Source organism: Anabrus simplex, chromosome 8 (genome assembly GCF_040414725.1).
Source record: "Anabrus simplex isolate iqAnaSimp1 chromosome 8, ASM4041472v1, whole genome shotgun sequence".
NCBI classification, from domain to species: Eukaryota; Metazoa; Arthropoda; class Insecta; order Orthoptera; family Tettigoniidae; genus Anabrus; species Anabrus simplex.
This window is the reverse complement of record NC_090272.1, coordinates 33768699-33795735: the sequence shown is the minus strand read 5'-3', so window position 1 is coordinate 33795735 and position 27037 is coordinate 33768699. Positions and strand designations below refer to the sequence as shown.

General features: G+C 39.5%; 1 protein-coding gene across 1 annotated transcript in view; it reads right to left on the bottom strand.

Moving 5' to 3' along the window:
• The window catches only part of Rassf (Ras association family member), a 154969-nt gene that overhangs the window by 45394 nt on the left and 82538 nt on the right, over positions 1 to 27037 (bottom strand). Inside the window, exons 6-7 of the mRNA XM_067153106.2 lie at positions 20995 to 21192; positions 3511 to 4096 (exon numbers count right to left, since the gene is read on the bottom strand). Of these exons, the coding sequence (XP_067009207.2) occupies positions 3511 to 4096; positions 20995 to 21192 (784 nt within the window). The remainder of the gene's footprint in view (positions 1 to 3510; positions 4097 to 20994; positions 21193 to 27037) is intronic.

Below are 27037 nucleotides of genomic sequence, written 5' to 3'. Positions count from 1 at the left end.
CTTTTCTTGCTATGTTATCAAGTTCTTCTATATGCAATTTAGCTTCTTCCATATCATTAGCAAGTAGTGCAAGATCATCAGCGATGCTAAACAATTGAGTCTTATTTTTCTGCCAATCTTGATGTTAGGTTGACACATCTTATTCCATTCCCGCATGATTTTTTCCAACACACAATTAAATCTTTCTGCACGGGAAGGAAATAAGGAAAACTGTCTCCCAGATATCTTCAGTCGAATCAGTTAAAATAATAAACGACAGCTGGAAATGCCATTTCATTAGATGACTGTGTTCTTACTTCTCTCACAAGTCAGGATCAGATTTAAATGCTGTGTGCGTATTTCAGTATGTCATCAATGCACATACTCCTGCTATCAGACAGGCTGCAGACATAATTATTTAATTGAAAAGATGATTGATTTACTGCAACAGGCTTCCTCCAGATAAAGGTACAAGATTGGTTTTCATTATCTTAGCAAGACTGGCAGTTGTTTACTGCATGCATGTAGTCATATCTTAAGAACCACATGAGCTAGAAACTTTTTTTTTTCTTATACACTTTCTATGCACTAAAAACATAACAGTTTTTCCCAAATACATGCTTCACCTGGAGTTTTTGGGTAGTTTTGCCCAGCACACTCCCTGCTGAATTGTAAAACACTGTATGAGTGAGTGATGATGATGATGATGCTTGTTGTTTTAAGGGGCCTAACATCGAAGGTCATCGGCCCGTATGTGACCATGCTTCAAACATCACGAGGTTTGAAACACACACTAGTTTTTTTGACAGCAGTGAGGTGATACAAGTCGTCCATTTCATGACCGTATCGATGAGTATAATCAAGAAGTTAATATAAAGAACCACCTAATCAACTAGCAGTGAAGCGAGACAAAATAATTCTTCAAAGTGTGAAAATGTCAGCGAAACTGATGTTACAAAATTATGAAACTAAATTAGCAATCATGATTCCTTTAACTCACTGGCGCAAATTTACAGAACCGCCCCGTATGCCGCCATTTTGGCCCGAACTCCAACATATGGAACTGTTCCATACCAACATATAAATGTTTGTGGTTTTAGTTACTAGTAAGTGATGAATCTTGCGCTGCATGTAGATTACTCCTTGAAGTTCAGTGAATCTTCTAAATGAAATCCACCCTTCTAAGTTCATAGAATACTGTATAAAAAAACAAAATGCTATCTGCTTGCGCTTGTTAGTAAATAAACATGGCTGATGATTAGGTAGATATTGTAAAGTGGTTAGAAAGTGATAATGAGAATGATTTTTCTTCAGAAGACAGTGATATTTCTTACACTAATGATCATAGTGTTAGGGAAAATGATTCTAGTGATGACAACACCATGGATGAAGTAAATGAAGACCGAGGTGCTTTACGAGATGGATCTTCAACATGGAATAGGTCAAACATTTCCAATACACCGAAGACAATTCCATTCACTCGTGTTTTTGGTCGCAGTGCCGTTATTTCGAGAAGACTGGGCACAAATCCTTCTGCATTAGATGTGTGTTCCAAATTTCTTGGGGATAAGTTCTGGGAAATAACTGCGATAGAAACCAATGACTGGTCTAACAGGAAGGTTATACAAACTAAAATATTTTCAGAAACTATGACATTTGAACAATTCTGTCAAATTTCACGATTTCTGCACTTCTCTGATGACATGTTTACAGATCCAAATGACTGTCTAACAAAAATCAGGTCAGTTATTTCATATTTGCAAACAAAGTTTCAGAATATCTACATTCTTGACAGAGATATAGGTACTGATGAGAGTCTTATGAAATTTCGAGGTAGGCTCCCATTTGTGCAATACAATCCTTCCAAAAGAGCCAGGTTCAGAATTAAAATTTATAAACTCTGTGAAAGTGCTTCTGGATACTGTTCACAGTTCAAAATTTATACCGGACAAGACAAACAGTGTTATTCCAGCATCAAAAGCAGAAGCGTTGGAATTAATGGAAGCAAACTTGAACCAAGGTCATATATTATATCTTGATAACTGGTATGTTTCTCCAGAACTTTTTCGCACCTTGCTGGGGAATGGAACTCATACTGTGGGTACCGTACGCTTGCTGGGGAATGGAACTCATACTGTGGGTACCGTACGCTGTAACAGGAAGAACATGTCTCGTGAGTCCCGCATAGTAAAACTGATGAAAGGTGAGGCTATCAGTATGATAGCTAATAACATTCTCGACATAAAATGGAAAGACAGGAAGAATGTGCATTTGCTTTCAACTGTTGATAAGGACTTGGACTTTGAAGTTGTAAAAATTCGAAGAAAACTAGGTGGAGGAGAAGTAGTGAAAAAAACCAAGGATATTGGAAGATGCAACAGGAAAATGAATGCTGTAGATCGTGAATACCGAGTCCTTACATGTTTCCCCACAACACGATGGACTATCAAGGGTTATAAAAGGACAATGACCGGGTGAGTTGGCCGTGCGGTTAGAGGCGCACAGCTGTGAGGTTGCATCCGGGAGATAGTGGGTTCGAGCCCCACTGTCGCCAGCCCTGAAGATGGTTTTCCATGGTTCCCATTTTCACACCAGGCAAATACTGGGGCTGTACCTTAATTAAGGCCACGGCTGATTCCTTCCCATTCCCAGGCCTTTCCTATCCCATCATCGCCATAAAACCTATCTGTATCGGTGCGACGTAAAGCGAGTAGTAAAAGTTTAAAAAAAAAAGATAATGCTGTATCTATTGGATATGCCTATCTTCAATTCATATGTTGTATTCATGAAGGTTACTGGCAGGTGGCTGCATTACACAGACTTTCGCACAGCATTTGCCAAGCAATTGTTGCAGTGTGTTGTTCTCCTGCCTAGAACAACAAAAGGAAGACCGCGCAGTCAAGATAGCTCCCTGCGGCTCAAGGCAAAAGTATGGGGACATTTTCCATTGCCTATTCTTCCAACAGAAAGGAAGAAACATCCTTCTAGGCCCTGAAAATTGTGCAAGGCTCATAAAATAAGGTCTGAAGTGAGGTAGCTATGTGAAAAATGAGGTGTTCCATTTCATCTGGAGAGCTGCTTCAAAAAATATCACAGGATGATTCACTACTGAAGACTGAAAAACAGTTAACGAATAGTTAGGCATTGATCTGTGATATATATAGCTTTGTAAAGATGTAACTTTTTGACCGATTCACAATAAACAAAATTAAAGCATAAATTTCAAAAATAGAGTTTCCTGTCTCTGCAAGTTAGACTATTAGTCAGGTTCCAATGGGTTAAGTTTCAAGTCTGACTATGCCTGAAGTGTACTGGGAAAGATTGTTGAGTTTCTTGAAGCATGGTCTTTTTTTCATTTGTGGCCTACAACCTATTTAGGTGGCCTACGAAAGTATATTTTTGCAAGATTTTTTTTTACAAAATGTACTCTTAATTTGGAAAATCATGAAATTATATAGGTCACTGCACAATCTTTGTAAACAGGAGGTAAATAAAAATTGTAAAAGCTGGCAGACTGAAGTCCACACTTACCTCCGTTGTCCCTGACAACAAACAGAGCAAAGTTAGTGGGCTTGCTATCCACCTTGTATTTCTCAAGCAGCAGGTTGATCACTTCCTGAGTGTTCACCAACGAGGTCACCCACACGCTCATTTGGCTGCCATGAGGGGGAGTGAAGAAACTAGTTTCACGGTTGTAGAAATGCCCATTGATGGAGCACCTTCTCTTCAGTTTGGTGCGAGACCTTCGCTTGGTACCTGGTCGCCGCCTTATGGCTGTGGAGCCTGTTTTGGCCGCCCTCCTCAGCACGACAACCTCCTCGTCTGCTGCCGGTCTCAAATCCTTCTCGTCCCAGTGCCTCTCCAGACACTCTGGACCACTCAGGGAGCGATTTAGATTCTTTTCAAGAGATGGGAATTCTTCCATGTTGGCGAGTTCATCACATGTGCAGCCGTTGCGATGCCCCTCGTCACTCGTGAAGCTCTCTGTCGTGTCCACGCTCGACTGTGTTGAGATGCTGTGAGAGGTAACGTCCGAGCAGTCAATGCTAGACTGAGTAGATATACTGCCTGGCATTGTTTGGTAAAGTTTCTCTGAGTCATCCACCTTTCTCTCCACCTGCAGAAAAATCACGTCATGGGTTAATTAGAACACAACATTCAAAGTTACTGTTAATAAAAATTTTAAACTTTATGAGAATGGGAAGAAAACAATAATATCACCCAAGACTTGCACATGGTCAGTATTTCTAGAGTTTCAAATTCTTGCAAGTTCTGACTGTAGTATAATGACAATCTCATTTTGATGACAGTTTCTTACTTAACATCTATATACCTATGATACCATATTTACTTGCTATTGTGTATATCACACATTGTCAGGAAATTAATTGCAAAAAACAATCCTTACATTGATAATATAAATGTAACAAGAAATCACCCTGTAGCATGCATGTTGGAACACAGTTCAAAGTCTAATGGTCTCCCTTTGTTTGGATGAAAGGTAGATAGGTGTTTATTGTACTGTATGATCTTTGGTTATCCTTTGGCCTAATGAACTACCCAGATGGAATATCAGACTGTTGGACTGTGTGTAATTCGACAGCAGCAATGACGAATAGATGAGTCAAAGTAACTCTACCAACTTTTTTACATTTGTAAATTTTAAATAACGTGTGTACTTACTGCTGTGGTCACTGGTGCCCAGTTGGTACTTAACTCAATTCACAATGAGCATGAATGACAACTTTGAAGAAGTCAGGAAACAGCAATGAGTTCACTGGAGATGCCTATCTAGAAAGACAAACTTTGTACATTCCTGCTTTTTATGTTCATCCTTTCTTCAAATATTAGCCTGTGTTGTGTATTTTATCATTCCTCTTGGCTTTGAAGATTAGCTTGAAGATACTGTAATAGTTTAATTGGTGAACTCCTCAAAGACGTTGATGAAGATAGAACAGCATAAGGCTAAACACAATTTGATAAATAAATTATATTTCTACTAGCTGATGTACCCGTGCTTCGCTACGGAATTCTACATTGTATACAGATTCTAGGTTGGGTAGTGTACACTTTGCGAGCAAGATTGTATTAAATTGCATAGCTCCTAATGTTACCCTAGAAACGCGACGGAGAAGTCACCAAACGTCTTTTCATGTATGAAGAATGGGTTAGGGAATTTTCATTGTAATGGTAGATCCGCTAGCCTACCATCAGTCACAATCAGATTGGGGAGTTTTCATTATAATGGCAGACACTCACTCTCCACATCTCCACCTGCCTTTTTACATCCTCAGAAAGACTGTCTTAGTGGCTTTCAGAACTAAAATGAACATAGGTCATTACAATGACATCAGTAAGAATGGCGCAAATAAAAGCAATGCTTTCATATGAAATACTCGATCAAATGAAAAACCACATGTTTTCTCACTTTTAACAAACAATACTATGCTGACAATCTAACGGTCCAAAGTTCCAGAGCTGGAATGACCAAGAAGCAGACAGCCGTGATCCATGAACACACTTTGTTTTGTTTTCTTTTTTCGGCGGGTGGGGTGGGGATGGGAGTGGGGGCTTGGTTTAGAATAGTGGAGAGTCCCAGGGCAAAAACTATGCTCTTTTACTAATCTGTTTCCTAGGGGTACCCGATGAGTCGGAAAAATCTCAATTCACTACAATGGCGGCAGAAAAATCTATCTTACTTGGAGGCAAAATTTTCCTCCAAGCCAGAGGAGAAACCCCCTCTTCACTGCTAATTTGGAATAAAATGAATGTAAAATTTAATAAAAGTGAGGAGGAAGATTCTTTTTTTAAGAAACAGCTCTTTTCAGGGTTGAATTTTGAGTTATTTAGTGAATTGTGGTGCTATTATTTGGAATAGACCTAAATTGTAATTGTAGACCAGGTCATACTACTACTACTACTGCTGCTGCTGCTAAGTGAGCCTCTGCCTTAAGTGTGCACACTGCTCATTCAAAACAGCGCATCAGAGTAGGGATCGAATAGCTGGAATACTATGATGAACCAGTGTGTTACGTACCAGCAGTATCAGAAAATGTATGTACCAGAGGAATGGCTTACTAAAGAAAGTTTTTCTAACTCCCCAGCTATTTCCCGCCAATATTCAGTCAGGGTGTTATACTCTGTACGCAACAGTAATCCCATCTATCGGAGATGAGTGGCAGCATAAAGACAAAGAACATCACAACAAACAATGGTCAATGTAATGTTGTTGTTGATCAATGTTACGCGCTTTCGGTATTGTAGGCCTTCACATCTGAGTAGTATAGTTCCAAAACCTGCCTTCTCCATTTTCACAAATTTTTCAGGAGAGAGGAAAAAACTGTTTCAATATGATGCTGACATATTAATGATACATGTCTTATACCACTGATACCGATATGAATTGTAGAACCAGGAAATGTTAAATCTATTTACTTTAGAGAAACCTGTTATTAAATATGTAAAGTTTAAATATGGATAAGGCACCTTTTGGAATTGTACAGGGTGGATGACTGTTTTTGGAACAAACATGGTTGGATAAGGCAGTTTATGGAACAAAAACGTCAAATATGCAGAAAGCATGTTTTGGAACTAACAAGGAAAAATGGCATTTTCTGGAATAAACTCTGGTGGTGTAGACTGGTTTTGGAAACTACATAGTGAAGGTTGCATTGCGTTAAAAGATTAAATTTTCAAGATTAATTTATAATGTTAAAAAGATTAAATTGCCAAGGTTAATTTATTAGGTACATGTTAAACATATTACCCTTTATTACATAAAAACTTGACAGTTAATGTAAATTCCAAATATAAAGCAGTATCAAGAGGTACTGAGAATAGAGTACAGATTGGATGAACCTAGACTCTCAGTTCATTGTTCTCAAAAGTCTTCTTGATGTTCGCACTGTTGGTCAGCTTCAATATCATCTGCGAGGGAGTTATTCAAAACTTCTACATACAAAGACAGTTCATTCAAGTTCTTCCAATCTTCACCGTAATGACTTTTCAACAAACTGTCGACATCTCTAAGTTTGGCCGGTTTTAGAGCATTCCCTTTATGTATTGGAAGTGGATGGGTGTCACTAATTACTTTGTTCTTCTGAGTTACGGATTGTGGTTTGTTAAGGTCACTCTGATAAAAAACTTCCCCTCTTACCAAAGTATTTGTTCTCCTTTTGTTTCTACTAATGATGAACCTTTTTGAAGCATTAAACTGAAAATGCCATTTTCCCGGTGGCTTAAGGACCTCTCCGACAGCTTCTTTCCAATTAAAGTTTGGGCACTCAGATCCAAGTTTAAACACGGTACAGTAATTAGAGTAAATGTCCCTATACTCCTGGGGTGAAATAATTGTATCCTTCTTGCGGATTTCTTTTTCAAAAAATGCGAACACTCTATCAGAGGGCATAAAGGAGTGGCCAGGAACAGGAAAGATAAGCTTAACTTGACCGACATTTGCTGGTGCATGATCAAGTAACCACTTTGATACCATTCCGATGATGCTGTTTTTATTCTGGCCCCCACAGCCATCTGCAAAGAGGCTTATAGACTTATAGCTCTAGTATTAAGGGAATGGAAAACAGCACTCGCAATTTCATTGGAGCCTTTTGGGTGTTCGTGTTCTCACCAGGTGTATGAAAAGACGTCCTTACCAAGCCTTTCTTGTGACGAACCTTCGACAAATGTAAAATTGTACGTATATAGTTGTCGGGAATAGTATGCTCTCTGATCAGGTACTTTAGGTAGTACCTGATTCTTTTGGCAATCATACGAGAGGACTAAAGTGTCTTCAGTTGTCTTTTTCCCGAGCATTTGAAAAATGCTTTAGCTTGAAGGCTATGAACACGTTTTTGAGTCATAAGGTTTTGTTTTTCAATTGCACTTATTGCACGTTGCAATTGTTCCTTAAATCTTAAACAGCATGAGCATGCATCCACTGCTGGAGCTCCGAACCCAATATTTTAATTCATATTAATATGATTCCTGAAAAAGGATTTTGTGACTTTTGAGGTTACATCTCCATCATTTTCAGACCTGGAGTTGTAAAGTCTCCACAACTTATTTATATTTAAGTCGCTAACCAAGTATTGTCTTTGTGACTTACCCCGGCAATAGTGCTTTTCTATTACTTGAATTTGGCCCATAAATTTCCCAATTGCCTCTCTTTTACTGGTATACTTTTTAGTGATCTCTATATAAACTCTTAGAGCTCAATTACTGCCAAACTATACGTTGAAAATGTAAAATCAGTAAAGTGGATAAGGCACCATTTGGAACAAACTATCAAATGGTATAATGGAAAGCAATGGGAGTAGACTGCTTTTGGAATGAAATGGAGAAGGCATCTTTTGGAAGTAACTTTTGGTGGAGAAGACTGCTTCTGGAACAAACTTTCATTTCCTTATTAGTTTTTGAATAGGAGATTTTTTTTGGAACCCATTCCTGGTTTTAAACGACGCAGTTTAGAATGTACAACAAAATGGCGTCATTAACTAAATTTCTGATTTTTGTGGAGAAGGCAGGTTTTGGAATTATACTACTCATTTAGTTTTCTTCCGACTCTGAAGTACCACTGTTATCATAGTCGGTATGGTAAAACTGAATAAAACAAAAATGATTGGAAATTACATTCTCTATAACTTTGGTTATGTAGTACTTTTCGATAGGACCAATAACATAGGTGTTTCAAAAATATATTTTAGGCGCTTTCCCCTAAACTACAATTTTATCCAGGGTGAATAAAATTGTTTATAGCTTAGACTGTAGTTTCTTATTCCCCGACTCTATATACCGATTTTTATTAAATTATGTTAACCCATTTTTTTTCGTGGCTGGGCGTTGATATGGACTTACACAAAAAATACAAATTCACGAATATCTGCGTTATCATAGCCGGTACAGTAAAAATGTATAAGACATAAATGATCAGAAATTTAATTCTATATAACTTAAATTATGTACTATTTATCGATAGGACCACTAATAGTATAAATATTTGAGAATTACATTTTACGCCTTCCTCTAAACTACCATTTCACTCAGCGTGAGTAAAATTATTTATAGCCCAGATTGAAGTGGCTCATTCCCTGACTTTACATACCAATTTTCATTAAATTCTGTTCAGCCGTTTTCTCATGATGCATGTACATACATACAGAAATTACGGTGCATTTCCTTGTTACTGTGGACATGACTGATGCAGAAATACCATTCTTTTCAAATTCTGAGTAATGTACAGACAAAACTCTTATTATATATATATATATTTCTACTCAATAAACTGACTGAGACTGATCTCAGTTTTGCCATACTTATTGTTATCTATTAAGCCGAGAGCAAAATTCTTAAAATTCTAAGAAAAGAAAAAAAGATGAGATTACAGAATTACAAGTAAAATATAAAATTAGTTATACAGAGTGTTCTCCATGTAAGAAGTAAATGAAGTGGACAGTACACATCAACACAACATAAAAAGTCCCACTGAAATATGCCCTACAGTCAATCGTTTATAAGCTATGCCTATTTAGTTATTAGTTGGAATGGGGGAATTGCTTGTCATCAGAATCATTTCCTTTTATTCAGCTGTAGCCGGGTAGGGGCAAATATGGTTCCTCTCCACTTTCTTCGGTCTTTCCACCACTCCCCCTCCCACAATGTTGCAGTCCAGATTTCTTTCTATAATACTGCATTAGATTGTGTCCTTCCATCTCAATCGTGGTCGTCCACAGCCTCTCCTTCCTTGCATTTGCATTTCCATAACCTTTTTTTGGCATTCTTTTGTCACTCATTAGCTTTATGTGCCCAAACCATCTTAGTTGGCTCTTCTCTATTTCATCATTCATTTTTTCCACTCCAATTCCTTCCCGGATTTTCTCATTCCTTATTTTGTCTCTTCTACTCTTCGTACCATACTTCTCAAGAACTTCACTTCAGCTGCCTATATTCGACTCTCATCCTTCTTTGTCACTGTCCAAGTTTCTGCTCCACAAGTTGTTGTGGGTACATAATACATCCTATACATAGTTTCCTTCGCTTCCATGGCACATCTTTGTCCCATAACATGTTTCTTACACTATGATAGAAACAGCTTCTAGCTTGAATCCTCTTACTAATCTCAGCATCCAGCTGAGGAATCTCCATTAATTCACTACCCAGGTATTTTAACGTCTCCACTACTTCCAGAGGCTTGTCTGCAAGTCTAATCTCACCTTTCCCTTCTTTCTCCCCTCTATTCATAACAAGAGGTTTGCTCTCTTCTACACTTATTTTCAATCCACATTCTTCGATCTTCCCATTCACCACATCCAACTGTTCTTGAACTTTCATGTCCTCTTCTCCCCAAATCACAATATCATCTGCAAATAACATGATGTTCATTTCTCTTCCTCTATATGTTGCTTTTGTTGTTCTCATGATGTCATCCATTACTACTGTAAACAGGATTGGCGATAGACACTTCCCTGTCTCAGCCCACTAGTGATTTTGAACCAACTTGTCCTGCCCACTTGTGTTTGCATGCAACTACAACATTCCTTGTACATTGCCATGATCATTTTTTTAATCCCTGTCCAATTCCTTTTTGCACCAGACTGTCCCAAACTTTAGTTCTGGGGACACTGTCAATGAATGTCATCACCATATCATTCCCATACTCCAATTGCTTTTCCATTAGTTGTCTGATAATGAAAATGGGCTCTATGGTTGACCTTCCACTTCTGAAACCAAACTGATTTCCCTATAACTGAATTTCAACCCTCAACCTTATCCTACTTTCCTGTATCCTCTCCATTATCTTAGCAACATGGGATATCCGAGTAATTCCCCTGTAGTTCAATACTTTCTTATCGCCTTTTTTGAAAATTGGGATGATTATTCCTTTTTCCCAGTCCTCAGGGACTTCTCCTTATTCTCCCAGACAATCCTAAGAACTTGATATGTCCACTGCAGGCCTACAGCTCCAGCTGCCTTTATCATCTCGACTGAAATTTCATCTATTCCGGCAGTTTTTCCATTGTTCAATACGGGTCTAATAATGAGATTAGTTACATGCAAAGTTTTTCCATTCTTCATCTTTCTTACTGCCATTTCAATTTCATTCATTGTAATTTCTTTATCCATTTCTTCATCAACTAATTGCCTTTCCTGGTCGTCCATTGAATGACTGTCATTCGTTTTCATTTAAAGATAAAAATTTCATTGTTCCGTATTGAAAAGTATCACAGTTAAATTGAAATAATAAATATGGTAGTTCAACCTATTCAATACAAGTAAATAAGAGATGTAGAGATTACATTCTTATTTAATTAAAAGTTAATTAATTCGTTCTCATGTTCGGCAACTTCTGAAAATATACAATAATAAAGTTTTATTATGAATCCACCTGTTCAATACATTATAATGTTGTCACTTTTAAAATAACTTCATTAGTTAAAAAGTTATATATGGGACATGTTTCGCTCCCTTACAGAGCATCATCAGCCAAATCTGAATCTCGAATAATTGTTATTTACTTAAATAATGACTTAAGAACTATTAGAACATTTTTGACAAACTTAAAACTTATTCTATTAGAATATCATAAAATATAAAATCTTTGTATACATGGCTTAATTACATATGCTTAATAGGAAGATACATTAAAATTATGGAAGAGAGAGTGCTAAAATATAAAATAAAATAAAAATATATATATCATGTCCAAAATCTTAGAGAGACGTGAAAATCAATCTTAGGAGTTAAATTTGAGGATTTTCTTGGCAATGAGATCTGGTAAAAAAGTTATTTATCCCTAGTGGATAAGAGTCTATAAAGATTCAAATTATCGTCAATTTGATGATTGAACTTGTAACAGGATAAATGTTGGTCTTCAAGAAATTTAAATGCTTGTTGTCATATGACCTCGGCGAATGCTGTTGAAAAGATATGTTCTTATAGATGTCAATGACCGTTCGTTGAACTAATGGATTTGATAAGGATGATTGAAAGGGACGTAAATCAACGTTTGTATTGAAAGCTGCTGCTTGATTTATCTTGTTGAATGTCTGTAACAAGAAAAGGAATCTTGTAAGTAACCGGAATTTGTGTTGCTATACTCCGAACGGCTCTACTTCTAAATTGACGTTTAGGCCGATTTTGGCTCTGTCTGGTGGTTGTGCACCGAAGCATAGACATCCAACCAATCCCAACCTGCCATTTATATCGATTTATATCGGCAGAGCACGATCTCGAAACCTAGTTGCCAAGTCTGATATTTACATTCACCACGTGGTTAACCTATCTCGTTCAACGTATATGGTATTCGGTACGGTTCGCGATCTTTTGCATTTTCCTCTAGTAATTAGTGTTTTATCATATAAGTTTTATCTCTCTAGTATAGTACAGTATAGCGTAGTTTACAGTTTAGCATAGCATAAGTACAGTATAGGTTTAATTATTAAATAGCTGTAGTTTTATTTACGTCCGTGTATCAGTGTACTTAGTTCGTCGTGTTTACCATGTCTCAGTGTAGTTCGGGAAAGACAAGTGGCAAGAAATCGAGACGTGTGGGACAAGGCACGCCCTTGAGAAGCCAGGCTCGTGAAATTGTGTCCAATGTGCGCGAGTACTTTGAGAAAGAAAAGGAGAACGGTGCTACATTGCTTCCTTTAGCACAAGCTGTACAGAGAACTGCCGACGCTACCAAAGTGAGTAAATACACAGTAGTGGCAATTGGAAAGGAGAAATACCACGCTGAGGAACAATCTCCTGGATCCTCTAAGTTTGAAACACCGGGTAAGAAAAGGAATCGGGCCAAACCAGTGACGAACTTGGACAGTTTCGAGAAAGATGCCATTCGTCGTCATATTTATGACTACTACCGCAGAAAAGAACACCCTACTCTTGCGAAGCTACGTGAGTCTCTGAAGGAAAGCGAACTATTTAAAGGCAGCAAGACTTCACTGAATGTTGTGGTAAAGGAACTGGGATTCCGTTACAAGAAATTAAACGGTCGCCGAGTGTTAATGGAGAGAAGTGATATTGTGATGTGGCGCTGCCGGTTTTTAAGGGACGTTATGAAGGAAAATTTTGATTCGATTGTGTGGTTAGATGAAACATGGATTAATGCAAACCATACCGTAGGAAAAGGCTGGACAGATGATTCTGTGGAAGGTACAATGGCAGTGCCCATTGGAAAGGGGGGAAGAATTATTGTGCTACATGCCGGTACCGCAAATGGATTTGTACCTAACTGTTTATATGTTCTGAGGTCTAAGAAGACTGGCGATTACCACGAGGAGATGAATAGTGTCAATTTTCAGAACTGGTTTGAATACACATTGATGAATAACCTGTCTGAAAATTGTACAATAATAATGGACAATGCCCCCTACCATTCCGTAATTCAAGACAAAGCTCCGACAATGGCAGCAAAGAAGTCGATTCTTGCTGAGTGGTTAAGGAGGCACAACATTCCTGTGCGGGACAACATGAAGAAAGGTGAACTGTTGCAGCTTGTGAAAGAAAACAAGCCACAATTTCCTGTGTATGTCGTGGACGAAATTGCAAGACGTCATGGACATAAAGTTATTCGACTTCCACCTTATCATTGCCACTTCAATGCAATAGAGAAGATTTGGGCTCAGGTTAAGGGTTATGTTGCAACAAAAAATAAGCGTTTTACTTTACCCGAGGTGGAAAACCTGTTAACCGAAGCTGTGGTGAACGTCAGTGCCGATGACTGGAGGAAAGTTGTGCGCAGTACACAAAGATTAATACGTGAGGCGTGGGAAGATGAAGATGTACTGGAGAACTCCGTCGAAAGTTTAATAATATCTTTGGGACCTGGTGATAGTGACAACGATTCATCGTTAGAGGGTTCCAGTGACTCTGAGATCAGTGGAGTGTTTCCTTTGTAGGCCATAACCTCCTTCCTGTGTCAGCCATTGGCGGTGAGTGATGTGTTATTTCCTAATTCTCTTTTATTCTGAATAATATATTCTCTTATTAGTGTCAGATGTTGTTAGTAAGTGTAGATTTTATGAATTTGTTTTCATTCCATATGTATTCGTTTTTCTGAGTACGGTATTACATTTTACTATATATGGCTGTTTACCGCGGTCGTATTGCATCAGCTGTTCTCGCGGGTGTAGCGCGCTGGCAACAGAGGATTGGCGATGCTCATTTGTTTTGCGAAACTTCAATTTAGAAGTAAGGCCGTGCGGAGTATAGTTAAGAGTGTGCTTCTAGAAACGTCACTTACCCCTCCAATTGCTGTTTGTCGGTTTGGTGTTGTCCGAGGTTATGTGGTGACTGTCTGTTCTGTGTCTACTCCTTGTGTTGTAAGAGTGAGGTTTTGGGGGTTGATGGGAGGGAGTAGGGGCAGGAGGAGAAATGTTTGTGGGTGTGGTATTGGAAGGGGAATGTCTAGTAGGAGCGCAGGGAAGGGTTGAGTTCTTTAATGTTGGATGATTATTAGTTGTTTTGGGAATGAAAACTTTGGCAAAATTACTTTTTTCCAGATTAAGCGACTTTAATAGTTTCGGTAATTGTTCGTGTAACGGATTTCTTATTTCAATTTCGTCATTTAAATTTTTTTCTTTATTGAAATACTGGTCGAAGTGGATATAAATATTTTCTAATTCTGTCATTAGTTTACCTTTTTCTATCTTCTTTATAATTTTTAGGTCTTTCTCTATGGTTGTTGATTTACGCCCCTTTCAATCATCCTTATCAAATCCATTAGTTCAACGAACGGTCATTGACATCTATAAGAACATATCTTTTCAACAGCATTCGCCGAGGTCATATGACAACAAGCATTTAAATTTCTTGAAGACCAACATTTATCCTGTTACAAGTTCAATCATCAAATTGACGATAATTTGAATCTTTATAGACTCTTATCCACTAGGGATAAATAACTTTTTTACCAGATCTCATTGCCAAGAAAATCCTCAAATTTAGCTCCTAAGATTGATTTTCACGTCTCTCTAAGATTTTGGACATGATATATATATTTTTATTTTATTTTATATTTTAGCACTCTCTCTTCCATAATTTTAATGTATCTTCCTATTAAGCATATGTAATTAAGCCATGTATACAAAGATTATATATTTTATGATATTCTAACAGAATAAGTTTTAAGTTTGTCAAAAATGTTCTAATAGTTCTTAAGTCATTATTTAAGTAAATAACAATTATTCGAGATTCAGATTTGGCTGATGATGCTCTGTAAGGGAGCGAAACATGTCCCATATATAACTTTTTAACTAATGAAGTTATTTTAAATGTGACAACATTATAATGTATTGAACAGGTGGATTCATAATAAAACTTTATTATTTCAATACGGATTAAAACATGAGATTAGTCACTTGCAACTTCTGAAAATACTCTCTCCATCTATTTCTTAGTTCTTCTGGCTATGTTAATATTATGCCGCCTTCGTCCTTCACAAATCTGGTGTTTACATGATCTATATTTTTGTTTCTAAAACACCATACAGTAATTTCTTGCTGCCCTGCATATCATCTCTCAATTTCTGTATGAATAAGGCCCAGCTTTTCCTCTTTTCTCCCTTCAGTACTTTCTTGGTCAAATTCTTTGCCTCCACATATTTTCTTATACTTTCCGCAGTCTTAGATGTTTTCCATGCCATTTTCTTTTCCTTCACTTTAATCTTTACCCTATCATTCCACCACTGTGTCTCTTTGTCTTTCACATTTCCTGATGTTCTACCACATACCTTTTCTGCACATCCAACCAGCACTTCCTTTTCCATTCATCTTCAACATTCCCCATCTCCATCCTGGGTACCAAGGGTATTATTTCCCTTTGAAATTCTTCTTGTATGCTTTTCTCCTTCAACTTCCATACTTTAATTCTTTTCTCTCTTCTTAATGGGGGTTTTTCAATCCCACTTTCAATTTTCCTATCACAACTCTATGATCTACCAAAGGCTTCTTCAGGCATGACTGTAACATCTTAAAGGTTCTTCCAGTGTTCTTTCTCTATGATTATATAATCAATCATGGTCTTTGTTTGTCTGTCTCCCCAACCATACCTTGTAATCTTCTAACTGTTCTTCTTACTAAACCAGGTGTTTCCAACAATCATTTGGTTGGTTCCTCATGCAAAAATCTGCCAACAACTCACCTTCTGGATTTACATTTCCATATCCAAAGGGCCCTACAACATCTTCCTTTTCTTGTCTTTCCATTCCAACTTGTGCATTTCGATCTCCCATCAATACACTTCCTTATCTTCTATCTGTCTCTCCACTTCCTCTAAAAAGTCCTCTAGATGTTCATCTATGCAACCCGTTGTGGGGCATACAAATGAAATAGATCTTTCATGCCATTTTCAAACTGGAGTCTCATCACCATCATCCTATCGCCGACACATTTTGTATATTCCACATATTCTTGGATTTCTTTTCTAAGTATGATGGCAACTCCATTTTTTGCTTCAGGTCTTCCGCTGTAATAAAGCCTATATCCTTCTTTCAGAGGAATCTCTCCCGTAACTCTCTTCTTGGTCTCATACAGTCCAAGTATGGCTATATCTTTTTCTTTCATGAAGTCAACCAGTTCTTCTGTCTTTCCCACCAGTGTCAAGACATTTACTGTCACAATCTGGATGAAGTTTGATCCTGGTTGCCCACTTCTCACAGTTCCCCCAGCACCTAAGGAGCTGCGCATCGCTTTTAGCAGAGGACGCCCTAACCGTTTCCGAGGCAACATATCTGCTTTATCGTTATTTATGAGTTTCATGTCTGTATTGACTGGTTACACATATATGGATAAGAAAGAAACTCCACCTTATCAATACTGTTTATTGTAAATGACTTACATCAGTACCAGTTTCGACCCTATTTGGTCAACAGCTGACATATCATGGTTTTACATCTATTAGGTATTGGTATGTATTACTTGTCTGCAAAGATGTTGTCATCCATTAGCACATCTGGATGTCTAATGGGGTATGAGTTAGATGTATGTTGTCATTTCATTTGTAAGTTCGTAAAAGTAAAATTGTTTTGAGGTTTAAATATGATTGTAAAAACTTAACCTAAGCTTAAAAACTAATTGTACATACACATTAAACACATTAAAAACACTAAAAACAGTATATAAAACACTTGATGGGTTTAAAAGTTCATGTCTTGCATATTCCTTCTTCAGATTTCCATGTAAAGAAGTTATACTGGACGTAGAGGCAGAAACTTCATAATCCACTACAACGAACATTTAAACGCAATAAAACAATCATTTTTTGTCGATAGGTCAGGACATCGAGAATGATATGAAAATACTAAATATAAATTCTAAACTCAACATAACAGAAGATTTCTACATTTCTCTAGACCAATACGCTAATCCTAACTACAATGTAAATGACATTACAGAAAGAAAAAAAATATATATCATTTTTAATAAAGCTAATCCCGCCCTAAAAAATGATTACCTCAAAATAGTTAATAAACAAACAGAGCACGTCCCAAAAAACTGCTGAACGACATGCCCAGCTCCAACCCTCACCCCCACAATAGCCACTCTCCCTACCCCTCCATCCATACCCCTCACTACAGCGAACATAAGCCCAAGGCAAATGCGTAGCAGTACGCAGCAAGCTCTCAAACAGAACACCACCCAACCACAACAACAGCAGTAAGTACGAATTTATTTCGCAAACATCCCTAGGCATTCCTTCAAACTTACAACACTTTACTCATATCAGTTTATCTTTCACAGATAACCACAGCACCGGCATACAAATACAGACAAGGAACGAGTTACCACCAAAATCCAAATTCAATCAAATTCACAAAACCAAGACTTCATCATCTGTACAAACCTTTAAGAACAAGATTTTCTTTACAGCTGAACCACATACTGTCTTTGTCCACACTACTGGATCATTTAATGACATGTGTTTTTTTATAAGCATACATGAAGATATCCTTCAGTCAAATAGAACATTCTCAAGAACCTATACCATGGTTTATGAGCACAAAAACAACCGATATAAATACATGATTACAAGACTCTAACATGGAAATCTGAAGAAGGAATAAGCAAGACATGAACTTTTAAACCCATCAAGTATTTCTTATATACTGTTTTTAGCGTTTTTAATGTCCGACTCGTTGGCTGAATGGTCAGCGTACTGGCCTTCGGTTCAGAGGGTCCCGGGTTCGATTCCCGGCCGGGTCGGGGATTTTAACGTTCATTGGTTAATTCCAATTGCTTGGGAGCTGGGTGTTTGTGCTGTCCCAACATCCCTGCAACTCACACACCACACATAACACTATCCTCCACCAAAATAACAAGCAGTTACCTACAAATGGCAGATGCCGCCCACCCTCATTGGAGGGTCTGCCTTAAAAGGGCTGCACTCGGCTAGAAATAGCCACACGAAATTAGAAAAAGTGTTTTAAATGTGTTTAATGTGTACGTACAATCAGTTTTTAAGCTTAGGTTAAGTTTTTACAATCATATTTAAACCTCAAAACAATTTTACTTTTACGAACTTACAAATGAAATGACAACATACATCTAACTCATACCCCCATTAGACATCCGGATGTGCTAATGGATGACAACATCATTGCAGACAAGTAATACAAACCAATGCCTAATAGATGTAAAACCATGATATGTCAGCTGTTGACCAAATAGGGTCGAAACTGGAACTGATGTAAGTCATTTACAATAAACAGTATTGATAAGGTGGAATTTCTTTCTTATCCATATATATCTGCTTTATCCATATAGTCTGTTGTTACAACGGGCTCGCCACTCATAAAGGCATTTTATACCTACTGCCAGGTTGAAAATTAGGCCGCCCCTAACATGAAGACAGATGCCTTTCGTAGCCACTCCTCTGGAGTACAGACGCTATGGGTATCGAAGTCAACCTTCTCCGCCGTAGATGCCGTTGAGGTCTTCACTCGTACCCCTGAGCTGGGACCCATACCACATGTTACACACTGGGTCAGTGCGCTCTGGGACTTGCATAGGCAGGGGTGCCACTCCCTGGGAAGGGCTGCCTCTGAAGAGGGTCCCTACCTGCTACATGTTCGTATTTACAACTAAGTTCGAAGTCAGGCATGCAGTTACGGACATTGCAGTACTTATCCAACATGTGGAACAAAGTTGCCATCAGGCAAGACCAATTCCTGGAGTGTTCGAATGTGTGTGTGTGACAGTTGATGAGGTGGCATGTTTAGGCATGCATTCAGGTGCATGATGGACATTTTGAGGACTTCTTATATTAGAAGAGCTTCAATGGCTCAGGTGGCAGCCCGCTGGCCTCTCACTGCTGGGTTCCGTTGTTCAAATTCCAGTCATTCCATCTGAGATTTGTGCTGGACAAAGACGCGAGACATGTTTTTCTCCGGGTACTCTGGTTTTTCCGGCCATCTTTGATTCCAACAGCACCCTCCAATATTATTTCATTTGTTAGTCATTAATCATTGCCCCAGAGGAGTATGACAGGTTTCGGCAGCTGGCACAATTTATATCCTCGCCACTAGAGGGGGGCTCCATTTCTTCCATTCTTGATTCAGTCGAATGACTGGAAAGAGGCTGTAGCTTCTCATTTCTTGTATCAGAATGCTGTATTCCATGGCAGCAGCTACTCCACATGGGATGTGCCAGGTAAAGCCATTGCCAATACTTACTGTACTAATATGGAAAATAAAGGATCAACTGTAAGGACTTTTTGTGTTGTTTTGGGGTGTACTTTCTATCTCCCGATTATTACTCACAGAAATAAGCCCCATCTCCCAATTATTTCCCACGCTTGGGAACACCCTGTATAAACTAACCTTTTACAAGCAATTTTTCCAAAAATGTTCTTTATGTGCATTATCTACATACATTACATACATTATCATTATAGACTGTTATGCCTTTCAGCGTTCAGTCTGCAAGCCTCTGAGAATTTACTAAACGTCGCCACAATCCTCGATTTCCAACTAGTGTTGTGGCCTCATTTAGTTCTATACCTCTTATCTTTAAATCGTTAGAAACAGAGTCTAACCATCGTCGTCTTGGTCTCCCTCTACTTCTCTTACCCTCCATAACAGAGTCCATTTTCTCCTAGGTAACCTATCCTCCTCCATTCGCCTCACATGACCCCACCACCGAAGCCGGTTTATGCGTACAGCTTCATCCATCGAGTTCATTCCTAAATTAGCCTTTATCTCCTCATTCCGAGTTCCCTCCTGCCATTGTTCCCACCTGTTTGTACCAGCAATCATTCTTGCTACTTTCATGTCTGTTACTTCTAACTTATGAATAAGATATCCTGAGTCCACCCAGCTTTCGCTCCCATAAAGCAAAGTTGGTCTGAAAACAGACCGATGTAAAGATAGTTTCGTCTGGGAGCTGACTTCCTTCTTACAGAATACTGCTGATCGCAACTGCGAGCTCACTGCATTAGCTTTACTACACCTTGATTCAATCTCACTTACTATATTACCATCCTGGGAAAACACACAACCTAAATACTTGAAATTATCGACCTGTTCTAGCTTTGTATCACCAATCTGACATTCAATTCTATTGGATTTCTTACCTACTGACATCAATTTAGTCTTCGAGAGGCTAATTTTCATACCATACTCATTGCACCTATTTTCAAGTTCCAAGATGTTAGACTGCAGGCTTTCGGCACAGTCTGCCATTAAGACCAAGTCGTCAGCATAGGCCAGGCTGCTTACTACATTTCCACCTAACTGAATCCCTCCCTGCCATTTTATACCTTTCAGCATATGATCCATGTAAACTATCTATATAAAATTAATTATTTGTTAAGGATCACTATTATAATTCTAGTAGAAAAGAACATCTATTTTGCAAACATATCCAAGTTTTAGTAATAAATAAGCTTCCCTTCACCACGATGTTTCATGAAACAGCCCAGGAGCCTCTGTCTGGAATATTAATATATAATGTCACCAGCAGCAGATGAGTCAGGCAAATCTTCTGGCTCCCTCCAGTGCCTGGAAACTCATTAATGACTAACCTGCAACAGATCATCCAGCTCATCCCAGTCGATCTGTTTCACGTCTAACTTGGGTGGCAGTGTGAGGGCTTTATGTTTTCTGTCTGTGTCTGTTACAAGGCAGGCGTCTGGCTCTGGAGTGAGAGGCTCCTCGACGTCCACTTCAGGTTCCTCCACTCTGTTTCCATCGACGCTGATGTCTGTCAACGAGTCCAAGTCCTGCAACCACACCACAACTAATTACTGCTTCTTGTGCAGGAACTAATCCCTGCCACTTTTGACTACATAGCTAACTGTATAACAGCGGAGGCCCAGTAGTTCGAAGTTCCACATAATTCGGTCTTGCAAAAATTAAAGTTTTACAAAATACAGTGAAGTATTCTTAAATATGCTTTCTCACACTACTACAACAGACTGACAGGTACCTTTAGGCTAATTCTTGAGGAGTGTGCATGTTCCTTTTTGTTCGTACCTGAACTAATTGAGGAACACGTTGTCTGTTGGATTTAAGACTTCCTGTCAGAAAACTAATAAATCCCCACCCAGTGGCAGCTGTGGCTAAAAATCAATCAGTGGGAGGCTAACCGTTATCGCAAACAACAGTGCACATACCCGCTGCAGAGCTTCAGTCGTTCGGTGCATGTGCATTAGGGTGTCCCTTATTTAGCAAAAAAGTAAATGTATGCTTATATTTTGGGCCTCACCCTCTAAATATTTTCCACTGGGTCAGATTTACTCACAAACCAAATTTCATCTCCAGCTGATATTGAGCACAAAATTCAAATGTTTTAAGTCAGGGAAAATATATTGATACATGTTTGATATCTAATTTTATACTACATTGTTACATCATTGTTAGATCGGGTCACCATGTCAAGACTGAGGTGGTTTGGGCATGTAATGAGGATGGAGCCAACAAGGACAGCATATGTTAACTTGGAGTGACATGTGGCAGGAAAATGGATGGTGGAAAGACCAAGAAGCCACTGGATGGACATCGTAAAGATGGACATTGCAGATCGGGGAAGGACACTGGAGGACGACATTAACAACAGAACGTACCTAAATAAGACAGAATGGAAGAGGCTCGCTAACAGCACCCGGGAAACTGGAACTGTAAAATGATGACGATGATACAATTCAATATTACATTTCATCTTTATTACCCCACCATAGTTACAAACCATCGGTATAAGGAAATAAAGAAAAAAAAATAAAAATAGTACATTGCTAGACTAACTACTTCACTACAACTAAATCTACAACTAATTTACTGACTGCTTAACTACAACTAAATTTGCAACTAATTTAGTCTAAAACTTAATACTAAGCGGACCCTACACGGGCGGATGACCAGTCCACATGCAAGGGCCCACCCTACCATCCTCTAATCTTACAACTAACTTACTTGGTGGCCCCCACACGGACGGAATACCAGACACCATGTAAGGCACCACCCCTAACTACATCTCTACTGCCTAATATTAATCTAAAAGAACTGGCTGGTCGTGCTATCTCCTTGGTAAGGAAGAAAACTGCCCGTCCTGCCCGTGACACCACTCCCAGCCACGCCTTGTGGGTCAGATGTCTTTCCCCACCGACAACTAGCCGACAATGTGTTTTCCTCCCGTTCTTTGCATGGCAGATCACACGAGATGGAAGCCAATCCATCATGTGACCCGTCTTATCTACTTACCAGCTTGTTTTTATTCAAGTTGCCTTTCTTTCACATTGTCAGCACCTATCCTTGCTTCTCCTGTTTCCCCACGTGCGGACATGCTTACTCTTTTTAACCTTGGGGTAGGTCCGTCCCACCCCACCCTTTCACTTCTTGTACTACCTCCCGCACCCCCTCCCGTATCTTTCAGTCTGCTCTTACTCACTTACATCATACACCTCTTCTATCTTATTTACATCTTGTCCTCTACAATTCACACATACACTTCATCTACCTTATTTACATCTTGTCCTCTACTTTTTTCTTGCTAGTGACTTTACGTCGCACCGACACAGATAGGTCTTATGGCGACGATGGGATAGGAAAGGCCTAGGAGTTGGAAGTGGCCGTGGCCTTAATTAAGGTACAGCCCCAGCATTTGCCTGGTGTGAAAATGTGAAACCATGGAAAACCATCTTTAGGGATGCCGACAGTGGGATTCGAACCCACTATCTCCCGGATGCAAGCTCACAGCTGCGCGCCTCTAACCGCACGGCCAACTTGCCCGGTTTTGTCTCTCTCACTCCTCATATACGTTACCACGTAACAATCAATAACTGTTTTAGATCTTCAACTCAGCTGTATCTAATTATCTTACAGCTGTCCCATTTCTTGAAGAAAGTATTCTATATTAGATGGTTATTTCTTGCATAAAAGTCTATAGACATGTTCACCCTAAGCATTCCTTGCTCCATTACCTCATAACCAGAGTTATCTTCTCCAACTTCATTCAAATTCCCAGTTAGCACAATGTTACCTCGTGTATTTCATCTTCGAGGTCTTTAACCCACTCAACTTATTTGACGTGATGTCCACCCGAGCACTGGCTAGTCCTTCAACTCCAAAGACGAGACATTCACGCACTGCACCTTGTCGTATGTACTAGCTTCTATTTAGATCACCTCTACAAGTGTTTCTCTTTTCCAAACTTCTATGAATTAGGGTTGGGCACTATGTCCCTGTTTCGGCACAATGTGTCGGTGCACAGTTATGTTCCGCTATTCCAGAACACCGAGTGTCAATTGTTCCGAAACATTCTCAAGCGAGCCGGAGTCACTGACTCGCTGTGTCGTCAGAAGCGCCACTATGCACTGCCCTTCGCCTACTAGCTGAACTGTGCAGCGGGCGCACGGGACGCGGGACTGCAACTGCGCAGTGTAGAGAGAACTTCGAGAGGCAACATTACATGCTCCGCACCAGTGGGAATGTGCCTGTACGGAACGCGCTGTGTGGTGTGTCCCTGTGTGTAGTTATGGCCATGGTCCAGCATAAAGCTGCAGGGAACGTGAACGAACAGTCAGAACACTGAAATTCGCGCCCAATAATCACGTTTAAAGGCTGCTTTTAGGTTAAGATTTTTCCTGTCAATATAAAATACACATAACACGGTTACAATGGCAGTGCAGGTGTTTAAAAGTAACCAATTCAAGAATATTTTTACCAGTTGACTGTATTGGCCTGTATTGTGAGTAATTAGTGAGTAATTAATATCTCGAAAATTTCCCTCAACACTTTCTCGGGGACTGACATTAAACATTAATTTGGACTTTAAGGAAACTTTTAAGCCCAAGAAAAATATGGGTCGTCGCTTTGGAATCAAAAATAAAACTGGATGAATACATTGTTGTACTTTCGTGCTGTTAGGCCGGGCGCACATTGAGAAGCAGTTGGCCGCAGAGCAGGGAAGAGCAGAGCAGAACAGCGCGAAGCTTAACGAAACTGCGAAGTGGACGTGAGCGCATATTGCCACACAGGGTCTCGTTGGTTTTCAGAAATAACATGTTTTCTTTAGACTCTGTGATACTGGGGCATCTAGTATAAAGAGGCTCTTTTTTCCTTTTTCTTCAAGCATTCGCGATTTTTCTCATTTTGTTAGTCATCTTTACAATTTCCCTTGTGCTGATGGCAACACGGTTATTCAGCTTAAGACAATCGCAATAAAAACAACCACCGTCGCCAGTTTACAAGACTCAACAATATTTCTATGTTAGCGATGTTCGGCGTTCGTATGGACTTTAATTTAATTCATGATTATTTTTTATATTTTTTACGTCGCACCGACACAGATAGGTCTTATGGCAACGATGGAATAGGAAAGGGCTAGGAATGGGAAGGAAGCGACCGTGGCCTTAAGGTACAGCCCCCCCCCCCCCCCCCCCCAGCATTAGCCTGGTGTGAAAATGGGAAACCAAGGAAAACTAACTTCACGGTTGCCGACAGTGGTGTTCGAACCCCCTATCTCCCGAATGCAAACTCATAGCAAGGCGATCCTAACTGCACGACCAACTTGCATGGTAAATTCATTAATAGGATCATAGTGGGGAGAGGGAAAAATATGTATTTACAAATGTACTGCTAGATTTTCATCTAGTTGTCACAAGGCACAAGATACTAAAATCAATCAACATTGACAATCTGTTGTGAAGGCGTTTGCATTTATATTTGACAAGACATGATAAATGATTTTCCGTATTTATCTCTTCACATAAATGTGATGATGGATGACGGTGACGGAGTCGGCGATGATTCTCTCCATAATCAGCATTAGATCTTTGTCTTAAATTCTGTATGTTGCGAGAACTTGGGTCACGGATTGTTTCATATATATATGAGGATTACATTATTTTGTTTGCTGTTTGTTTAACGTCGCACTAACATATCGAAGGTTTTCGGCGACGGAAGGGTGGAAGATTGGGAAGGTAGCGGGCGTGGATTTAATCAAGGTACAGCCCCAGCATTTGCCTAATGTGAAAATGGGAAACCACGGAAAGCCATCTTCAGGGCTGCCGACAGTGGGGTTCGAATCCACTATCTCCCGAATGCAAGCTCACAGATGCGCGACCCTCACCGCACGGCCACTTGCTCGGTGGATTACATTTTAGGCCTTTCTCTAAACTACCTTATTACGCAGCGTGAATGAAATGATTTATAGCCTAGACTGTAGTGTCTTATTCCCCGAATTTACATACCGATTTTCATTAAATTCTGTTCAGCCATTTTCTCACGAACATACATACATACGTACATACTGCATTGCAGTCCACATGATTCACATAGTACCTACAAAACATGGTGAGACTGAATGGCTGTGGTAATTTTCTCCTCCATTTCTTAACTAACTGCGTGACACGTGTGCAGGAAACTGTTTCGAAGACTGCGCGTGGTAGGCGGAAGTAGGTGCAGAACCGGCCTGCTCTGCTCTGTCCTGCCCTGTCTGTCAACTTGCGATGGTGTAATGATTTGTGTGGATTACAAAAATCTTCTCTGTGCTGCACTGCTTTAGCTGCTTCGCCTGCATCCCAATGTGCCTTATGCTCTCTGCACTTCGAATTCCTTCCCTCTCAACTTCCATTTACTTTCTTCAATATCTCGAAAATTTCCCTCAACACTTTCTCGGGGATTGATGTTAAAAATTAATTTGGACTTTAAGGAAACTTTTAAGCCCAAGAAAAATGTGGGTCATCGCTTTGGAATTAAAGATATAACTGGATGAAAAAATGTTGACACTCCAACACAGGGCGGCACACAGCCGGTATCGACAGGCAGACACAGGCCAAGGCCAACTAATCTATCTAGTGCGGCCTTGGGGCACGTTCGGTTCAGGCACATTCCAGCTGAAGCGGAGCATGTACTGTTGCCTCTCGAAGTTCTCTCTAGGACGCAGTTACAGTCCTGTGTCCCGTGTCTCGGCACTCTGTACCGAAACACTCCGCCTCAAGCTCCTAATGTTGTGGAACAAGTGAATGTTCCGGTCTGCCCAACCCTACTATGAATAGAACAGCAATGTGGCTTGTATACAGCTCTCCTTCAGCGAACTTGTACCGTAATTTATTGCCCAAATGAAGCCACTGAAAACACAAACATTTCATCAGGTATCAAGTCAGTCTCCTAGCCATGGCTCCAGACAGAGTAAAGACCAGTGATAGCAATGTTATTGCTGAGCTAATTGAAAGTGTTTTAGACAGTGAATCAGAGGACAGTGATGGTAATTACGATAATATTGAAGAAGAGATTTTAAGTAAAAGTGACAATTCATCTGATACGAGTGACTGTGAAATCAAACCTAAAGCCCTGCGTGCAAGAGCAAAACAGAGTGACTGGGTGTGGGTTCGCAATAGTTGGGGGGAGATCTAAACGTGCCCGAACTTAAATGAAATGGAGCTGCAAGTGAAGCCCATGAACAGAAACTGGCAAATAAGTTAATTTCGGAGGGTGGATTTACACAATTAGTACAAGCACCAACTCGCCTGAATAACTTACTAGATGTATTCTTGCTTAAACCATGGGAAATTGTGGATAATACCAAGGTAATTGAAGGGATAGGTGACCAAAAGGCTGTAGTAATGG